The sequence below is a fragment of the Seriola lalandi genome, unplaced genomic scaffold, assembly GCF_002814215.2.
Source record: "Seriola lalandi dorsalis isolate HSWRI2012SDOR001 ecotype SW California unplaced genomic scaffold, Sedor1 jcf7180002054885, whole genome shotgun sequence".
In the NCBI taxonomy this organism is placed as follows: Eukaryota; Metazoa; Chordata; class Actinopteri; order Carangiformes; family Carangidae; genus Seriola; species Seriola lalandi.
In genome coordinates, this window is record NW_019525437.1 from 2086099 (window position 1) to 2094294 (window position 8196).

An 8196-nucleotide genomic window follows, 5' to 3' on the forward strand; every position below is an offset into this window, starting at 1 on the left:
ATTTCCTCCTTCATGACACCTGCTTATACAACTCACCTGTTTACATTTTATGTAAATGTCCAGTTCAGAGACGTGTTTAGCCTAGTTTAGCACAAACACGCTACTAGCATTGTTCCATCAAAAGAGAGAAAATATACTTTTTTGGTGCCACTGTAGTAACTAATAACTACAAGAGATTGTACTGGCTCCAAAACATAGTCATGACATGAATCTGATTTCTTGCCTTTAACCTGTTTTATCTGTTGAAAAAATATTGTACAATATAATGTAGAATTTTTGTGAGAGCTGGTTTTTAAACTTGCACAGAATCACAGTAAACAGGACACAGACTGTACATCAGACAGGATCATTTTTTATAGGCTCACATGTTCCACCTGCTCCCAGTCTTTGTGCTAAGCTAGGCTAAACACGTTGGTGTTGAGATACATTGAGTTAATATAACATGTCGTCACGTGTAGACAGTTTGTAAAGATCTTTATTATTATTTATTAAATTGAATTATTATTACTACTATTATCATTATCATTATATTTTACCATTATTATTATTAATTTTATTATTATTATATTATTGTTGTTGTTGCTGTCTTTGCAAAGAGTCTCTGGTTCACAGCTACCAAGTCACCACTCGCACAGTAACATGTCTGTATTTATTTAACAGTGTTTATTTTCAAATACAAATAAACATAAAACACTTGAATGTTTCATATAAAAAAAACAATTAATGACGTATGTACATGACGCTGTTTGGTGAAGGTTGAAATGCTGCAGGTTGTCGGGCTGACGTTGTGCGTTGGCAGACGAACATTGAGGTTCATGGATTAATAATGACGGAGGGTTGACAGTCAGATTAAGGCAGGTCTATGTTTTCACGCTTCACTCTACTGAAACAACACAACTACTGTAACACTGAGAGATGATCAAGGAGCACTTCAATAAGAAATACACATATCTATCAGATTCATTATTAATGAGATCAAAGAACCAAGGCAAAGATGATTCCTGTTTTAGCCACTTTCCCACCAATTCTTTTAACATCAACGTTACACCTTTAATTCATCCATTGTCAGTTCTCAGATGTCTGATCTGTCACAGTTAATATTTCATTACTAACTCAGATGTCAGTAAACAACATGTAAACAGCTGGAGGTAACACACACGGTAACTCAGAGGTGAACCGGCTAAAACAGGAAACACCAGCATCTACACTACACTGTCTATACTGAAGTTTCACATGGTTCATACTGACTAAATATTACGTTGGCATGTTACGTTAGCATGCTGAGCCTCCTCCCAAAGAAAAAGACGACTTTGTTAAGATTCCTCTCATGAAATAAAGTAAAATTGTCAGGAGCTGTGTCTCAATTCAGAAGGTGCGGCCCTTCATAGACTGCAGAGGCCGAACTGCCTGAGGCAGTCTGGTCTACGGGGGATTTTTGCTGTATGTCACAAGCTATTCCCGCCCTTACTGATGCATCATAAAGACCCTTGGTTTTAACAGTTGTACCGTTAGATGTTGAACTGAGCTGAAACCCAATACTGACATTTAACAGTGTAATCCTCAGGCTCTCTGTCAGTGTAGTTTGCTTTCTGACTGGCACGCAATGAATCCTGGGATAGGCTGGACCATGAAGGATCCACCTGTAGAGCCTTCAAAATAAGAACATTTGAAGGAGCCTTCAAAGTGGGAGAGTCTAGTGGCACCACTGTGACGCGATCGGTCTTCAAATGCAGCCTCTGAAGGATGAAGCCCCTGGATTGGGACACAGCTACAGTCTTAACAAACTTTCTGAAATTCATTTCTATTGGTTGATGACCTCGTAGCTCCATAAACCTGGAGTCTGTGTTTTCTGGAGCCTGGTAGTTGTCACAGAGGAAAATAATGTAAACACACAATAACTAATTGTGCTGTTGATGAGGGTGGCAACTAACATTGATTTTCATTATTGATAAATCTTCTGATTATTTTATTGATTAATTGATTAATTGTTTCTGTCTGTTTAGAGAACAGTAAACATACCCATCACAATATCTACAGCCGAAAGTGACAACATCACGCCTTGTTTGGTCCAACCAAAGGTCCAAAACCCCCCAAAATTTAATTTACTGGACTATAAGACCAACAAAAGCAGCAAATCATCAAATCTGTGCTTGAAAAATGACAAAAAAATCTACTATCAAAATAGTTGCAAATTAATTTTCTGTTGATTGACAAATCGTTGCAGCGATTCATTTGTATTAGTTACATGTGCACATGAATAGATAGATCATGCTCTACACAGCAGTTGATGTATTTGTGTGTTTCAGGGATATCAAAGACAACAGAGGTTAAATATAATAGTATATCGATCTATAGGGTGATTCTTTTCGTAACTGATTGACTGTTCAGTTTCAAATGCTAAAAAAAACAGCCTGTATCAGATATTTAATCATATACGACAAAGAAAAACAGTTAAAGATAGAACCAGATCACTTTCAGTATTTTTGCTTGAAAAATTATTTAATCAATCATCAAAATAGTTTCCGATTAATTCTCCTTTGATTGACTTATTGGATCTGGACACTTTAAATCAGACTTTCTGATTTAATGCAGTTTGGATGAGAACATATTTAAGGATTTTGAAATGTAAAGAGTAATGTCATGAATCAATCATTTGTGTTCACAATTAATTATTTTTGAATGTTTTATATCTGAAAGTGTGAAATGTATTACTTTGTGTGACTGCTACCAGGCTCCAGAGTTGTTAGACTGATGGACTGTACATTTTAAACATCCTGTTGAGAGGGGGAATACGTAAAAAACATTTCTTCAAGTGACTAAATTCATTTGTTTGTGTGGCTCCAGACTCGATCAATAAATCATCTGAAAATGACAGAATCTGTGTAAAATATTTGGTTTAACCTGGGAGACAAACTGAAACCCAAAGTAGCTTTTGCTCATGTTAGCTGCAACTGAAACTCTCCATGATCCCTACAGCACTTGGTTTACTTTGCGACATTCAAGTGAAAACAACAAGAGAAGAAAATAAAGCACGTCGACTTCAAATGAAGCCAGTCGGAACGCATGCCAGCATGCTGTCAGGTACAAACAGGAAGAAGAAAAAGAAGAGGAAGAAGAAGAAGAAGAAGAAGGAGAAAGAGAAGAGGAAAAAAAAGAAGAAGAAAAGTGATTCTACGAGATGAAGAGCACTTGGTTCATTCAGCTGTCGGATTGGACAGATTACCCTTTAACCCTTGAGTCAGTCTGAAGCAGTGAGCACCGGCCAATCAGATTCACAGCTCAGTCAAAGCTGTGTTGCTGTGGTAACACCACAGAGATGTGGCTCAGAACTAACAGCAGCAAGAAGAAGAAGTTTGTCCCTTTAGTAAATCCTACGAAAACACGAGGTGACGGTTTTCAGAATCCACATGGTTTGGATCCAAAGTCTTTATGTGTACTATCGGATATTTTAAAATCCATCCAGTGTGATCCAGTGTGGTTCATTAAACTGTCTAATCTATCCAAACATGAAGGTAGATTTGTTCGGAGTGCAGACGATGAGCAGATAAAAAGCTCTGTTTAATTCTGCAGGTACTGATCCAATGAAAACTGCATCAGGACCAGGATTTAGTCTTGGTACAAATGTACAGGCCACTGCTAGGGCTGGGTATCACTTCAAAATGTTAGCTGCAGGTGCTGAGATCATTTCTAGTGCTATCACTTTCTAAACCAGCACATTTTATGATGCCTTACTTTGAGAAATATAAAATAAAAGTTTAAGTTTGATACCCAGCCCTAATAACTGCCATGATGACCATGATATGTGCAGCTATCAGGGTCATCATAAAAGGTTCTATTTTAACCGGACAAACCTGTGCATCACAAACTGTGACGTTTCAAGCTGATAATAAAAAATCAGCCACTAAAAACTTAGATGCTGTAGTTTGTGTCCCTCCCTCTGCAGATCTTCTAGGTGGCGCTGTCAGACAAGACAATGAACCGTAGGTGCTCCCAGGAGGGTGTCGTGTACCCATAATCCTCTGGTGCAGATCAGGCTTGTGTTCCTCCTGTTCTTCTACGGCAACCGGAGACGCTGTCAGATTTCAAACATCTCCCTTCTTTAATTGAGATTGGCTCACAAGTTAACATTGATGGCGAGTTTAAATTAAAGTGGTGTCGTGGTCCTTGTGCCCTTTGACCCCTTATGCTCTCTGTCATCAGTGAGCGGGAGAACTAAGTCCCACATGAAAATCTGATCCTCTTTTGGCCAAATAAACAACAGCTCCTGTCACCTGAAGATTCCTGCTAGTTACCACAGAGACTCTTCTTCATGTCATTGTTCAGGTGACACAGTGAGATCTGTCTGGGCTCTTCCGGACTTGGCGATGTTTTGAGGCGAACTTCTCCGTCCGGTCCCTTCAGACCTGACATATGTTGTAGTAGACAGTGTGTGCGTGTCTCTCACCCGCTGAGTCGCCCATCGCCTCGAACATGCAATCTCTGTGTGTGTGGATCTCCGTCATCTGCACGTCGACGCTGTGGGAGTTGTTGTGACCGTGAGGAGTCTGTGTGCCATAGGACGGTACAGGCTGGAGGGAAACACATTCAAACACATTAGTTAGCGTCCCACAGCAGCATGGTTCGTGTTGTTCTCCTATAGTTCTTGCACATTTCTACACAAGGGGGGAAATCAACATATTATTAGCCACGCTATCATTTTGACTGTAGGGATGCCAACGTTACTCTGTCAGTCAGCTGGTCCACCACTTTGGTGATTGTGCTGACAGATACTCATTGTTCCCAGAGGAAGAATCTCACTGACTTTGGTGATCCTCTGACTTTTCATCTAGTGCCACCATGAGATTCACAAACAGTTTTTGAGTAAAATATCTCAACAGTTATTGGACAGATTGTGATGAAATGTGGTTCAGACATTCATGGTCCCCTCAGGATAAACTCTAATAACTATAGTGACCCTCAAACTTCAGCAGTATGACCAGAATGATAAAAAAACAGTTCAAGCCAGGCTGTAGACATCTGTGGCTTCACAAGAATACCTAAACAGATACATAAAAAAACCTGTCAAAAGCCCGTCTACTGACCAATCAGATCACTGCAGACACAGAGTCGTTATTACTGCAGGATCCTGACAGGGATCAAACTGAATGTCACGTTCTGCTGCTGCAGCAACATCATTTCTTCACACTAACACAATTAACTCATATTAAATACTTTTCTCATGGTTCTAGTGATGTTGACTGACCAACAAGGTTCTCAAAAATTCCAGTAATATGTCCAGCATGAATGTAACACGTGATGTAATCAATACACTAGAAAAAAAATTCTCAGTTGGTTATTACCTGAGTCTTCTGCCTGGCAACAGAGACTAAAGAGAGCTGCAGAGTGAGCAGGGCCAGACACAGACTCAATAGGATTGAACCTTACAGTCAGATCTAATCTGTTGAGGTTGTTGGTCCAATCTGAGCAAACTGCTGTAATCTCATCTAATGCAACTCAACAGGCATGAATGAATGAATGAATGAATGAATGAATGAATGAATGAATGAAGGAGCAGCTGTAAAGGAAAGTTCATGTTTCCACTCAGAAGTTCAGTATATAGTATAGAGAATTTTTATTCAAAACAGGAAAGAAAATAAAAAATGTCTCCTTTTTTTAGTTTATATATTCATATAATTGTAGGTAACTTTCCTGTAAGTAAGCCATTTTCTGCTAAAGAACCAGATGAAAGTTAGATGACAAACATAATACTAAAGTCAAAATGAGACGTTAAGTCAAAAGTACAAGGTAGTAAGTGACAAAATTGACTTTTTGTCTCAAAATTATGAGATAAAACTGTTTTCAATGCCAACAATGTAAATAAAACCATGTTTCAGTTAGTACACAGTAAGTCAATAATTTTTTTTGTGAGAGTAAAAGAGAGTGAATCTGATTTTCACTTAGATAACAGGTCAAAAATAGATCTTTAGGGTCAAAACTGTGGCACAGTGAATTAAAAGTAAGTTAAAATCTTGATTAAATTTGGCTTTTTATATAAAAATTAAGCCAGAGATGGTATATAGGATAAGTCAAACTCTTGACTTAGTAAGTCAAAAAAACTGACATAGTAAGTCAAATAATTTTGACTTAAATCTTGACTTTCTATGTCTACTTTTATGTCATTACTCCTGTTTTTCCGCTTTTACTTGAACCTTTAAATATCTGTTGTGGTCTTACTCCTGTAACCTCTGTCTTGACAGGACAGTTAGATGTGTGAATTTAAGTGTTGTTTCAGGTGTTTTACCTTTCCTGATCCGCTCAGAGGGAAATCTTTCCGACAGAGGTGAGCGATGATTCCTGCCGCCAGGGCGTCACCAAGGACATTGATCATGGTCCGAAATCTGTCTCTGCAGAGACAGAAGGGACATGGAGACACCGTGAGACCACAACAAGTCTGGACAATATCTTTGACCCTAACTTTATGTGTTTTACAAACATGATATTATAACACTCTGAGATAGGTTTTTTACTCATAATGAGTGGTGTTACTTACAGGATCCAATCGATGGCCACAATGAGTGTGATGTCATCTGCCGGTAACCCCACAGATGTCAGCACAATCACCATGGTAACCAAACCGGCCTGGGGAATCCCTGCTGCACCGATGCTGGCAGCTGTAGCTGTGATACTGCAGACGAAGACAAGAGTTTATTCAGATTCAGATTCATTCATTCAGGCTTTGTTCCTGTTTGTTCACTGGTTAAAGTGGTATTCTAGCTGGAGCTAATGGTCTGCTTTCTGAGGTCTAAAATTGATCCAGAGAAGAAGAATATATTGAAATTTAAGATAGGAAGCAGCTTGTGGTTTGGTACAATCATGTGCATAAATCACTGTATCATCTGCATATAGATGATGAAAAAAGGAAAGGAAGATATTTTGTTAATACCTATCCTATAGTTCATCATTGAGAGAGACACTGTTCCTGTTTTTCTTGCCCTTCATGATCTCCTGAAATGTCTTAGAGACAGCTGGAGCGTGTCGATGTTGGTTTACCTGATGGTGACCAGTTGACCGAAGTCCAGCTCATAGTCATTAACCTGAGCGATAAAGATTGCAGCCACAGCCTCATACAGCGCCGTGCCGTCCATGTTGATGGTGGCTCCCACAGGAAGGACGAAGCGAGCAATCTGTCGGTCGACGTGACAGTTCTCCAACAAACACTTCATGGTGATGGGCAGCGTGGCAGAGCTGCGGACAAACAACATTAAATGAAAACCTGAACACATCTGCAGACCAGCAGGGTGAAGCAGGAATGTCCTGTACTCTGACCTGGAGGAGGTGGCCAGGGCGATCACCATGGCCTGCAGCAGCCCACGGATGTATGTGAAGGGGTTTTTCTTGGTGAGGAGGAAGTAGAAGAGAGGGAGGAGGATGAGCCCATGGACGAAGAGGCCAGCGAGGACGGTGATGCCGTACCAGCCCAGCTTCTTCCCCAACGTGCTCGGGTCCTGCATGTCCAGGATCTTCCCTGCCACGAGGAAGATGATCCCGAAAGGAAAGTACCTGAGAGGACAGAGGACAAGGTCATGGAGTCATTCAAATCTTAAGGGTTCATCCTCCAGAGAGCAGGGATGTGATCTCAAAATTTTTTGATCTATGGAATATGAAATGTTATCACTTTTCATATTTTATCTGGATTGACAGTTGAGATAAATTGTGTCATAATTAGTGGATGAATTGGTGAGTTATGGCCAAAACCCATGTTTTGTGAGGTCACAGTGACCTTGACGTTTGACCTTTGACCACCAAAATCTAATCAGTTCATCCTTGAGTCCAAGTGAATGTTTGCGCCAAATTTGAAGAAGTTCCTTCAAGGCCTTACTGAGATATAATGTCCATGAGAATGAGACGGATGGATGGACAACCTGAAAACTATGGCTCTTCTGACTGTCACTGTCACTGTAACACAGATGTTACACAGATGTTACACAGGTGTAACACAGGTGTAACACAGCGCTAAGCAGCAGCTTCAGGTCATTGAGCCTCTGCTGCTGTTTTTAATCTGCTCAGGTGCTGAAGCTGCAGGAGGAGGAGTCCTACAGCAGGAGGACACAGTGATGTCACCACCGGCACGTTTTCACCACCTGATCATCTGACAGGTCATCAGGTCAAATCCATAAAATCCTCCAGTGTGACAGAGGAGGATCACTCAGCAGTGAG

General features: G+C 40.2%; 1 protein-coding gene across 1 annotated transcript in view; it reads right to left on the reverse strand.

Annotated features, from left to right (window-relative positions):
• Window positions 1-2059: 2059 nt before the first annotated feature.
• The window catches only part of LOC111671653 (excitatory amino acid transporter 5-like), an 18286-nt gene continuing 12149 nt past the window's right edge, over window positions 2060-8196 (reverse strand). The window contains exons 7-11 of the mRNA XM_023428791.2: window positions 7306-7539; window positions 7030-7224; window positions 6530-6664; window positions 6281-6383; window positions 2060-4568 (exon numbers count right to left, since the gene is read on the reverse strand). Coding sequence (XP_023284559.1) covers window positions 4398-4568; window positions 6281-6383; window positions 6530-6664; window positions 7030-7224; window positions 7306-7539 — 838 coding nt within the window. The 3' untranslated portion in view covers window positions 2060-4397. The remainder of the gene's footprint in view (window positions 4569-6280; window positions 6384-6529; window positions 6665-7029; window positions 7225-7305; window positions 7540-8196) is intronic.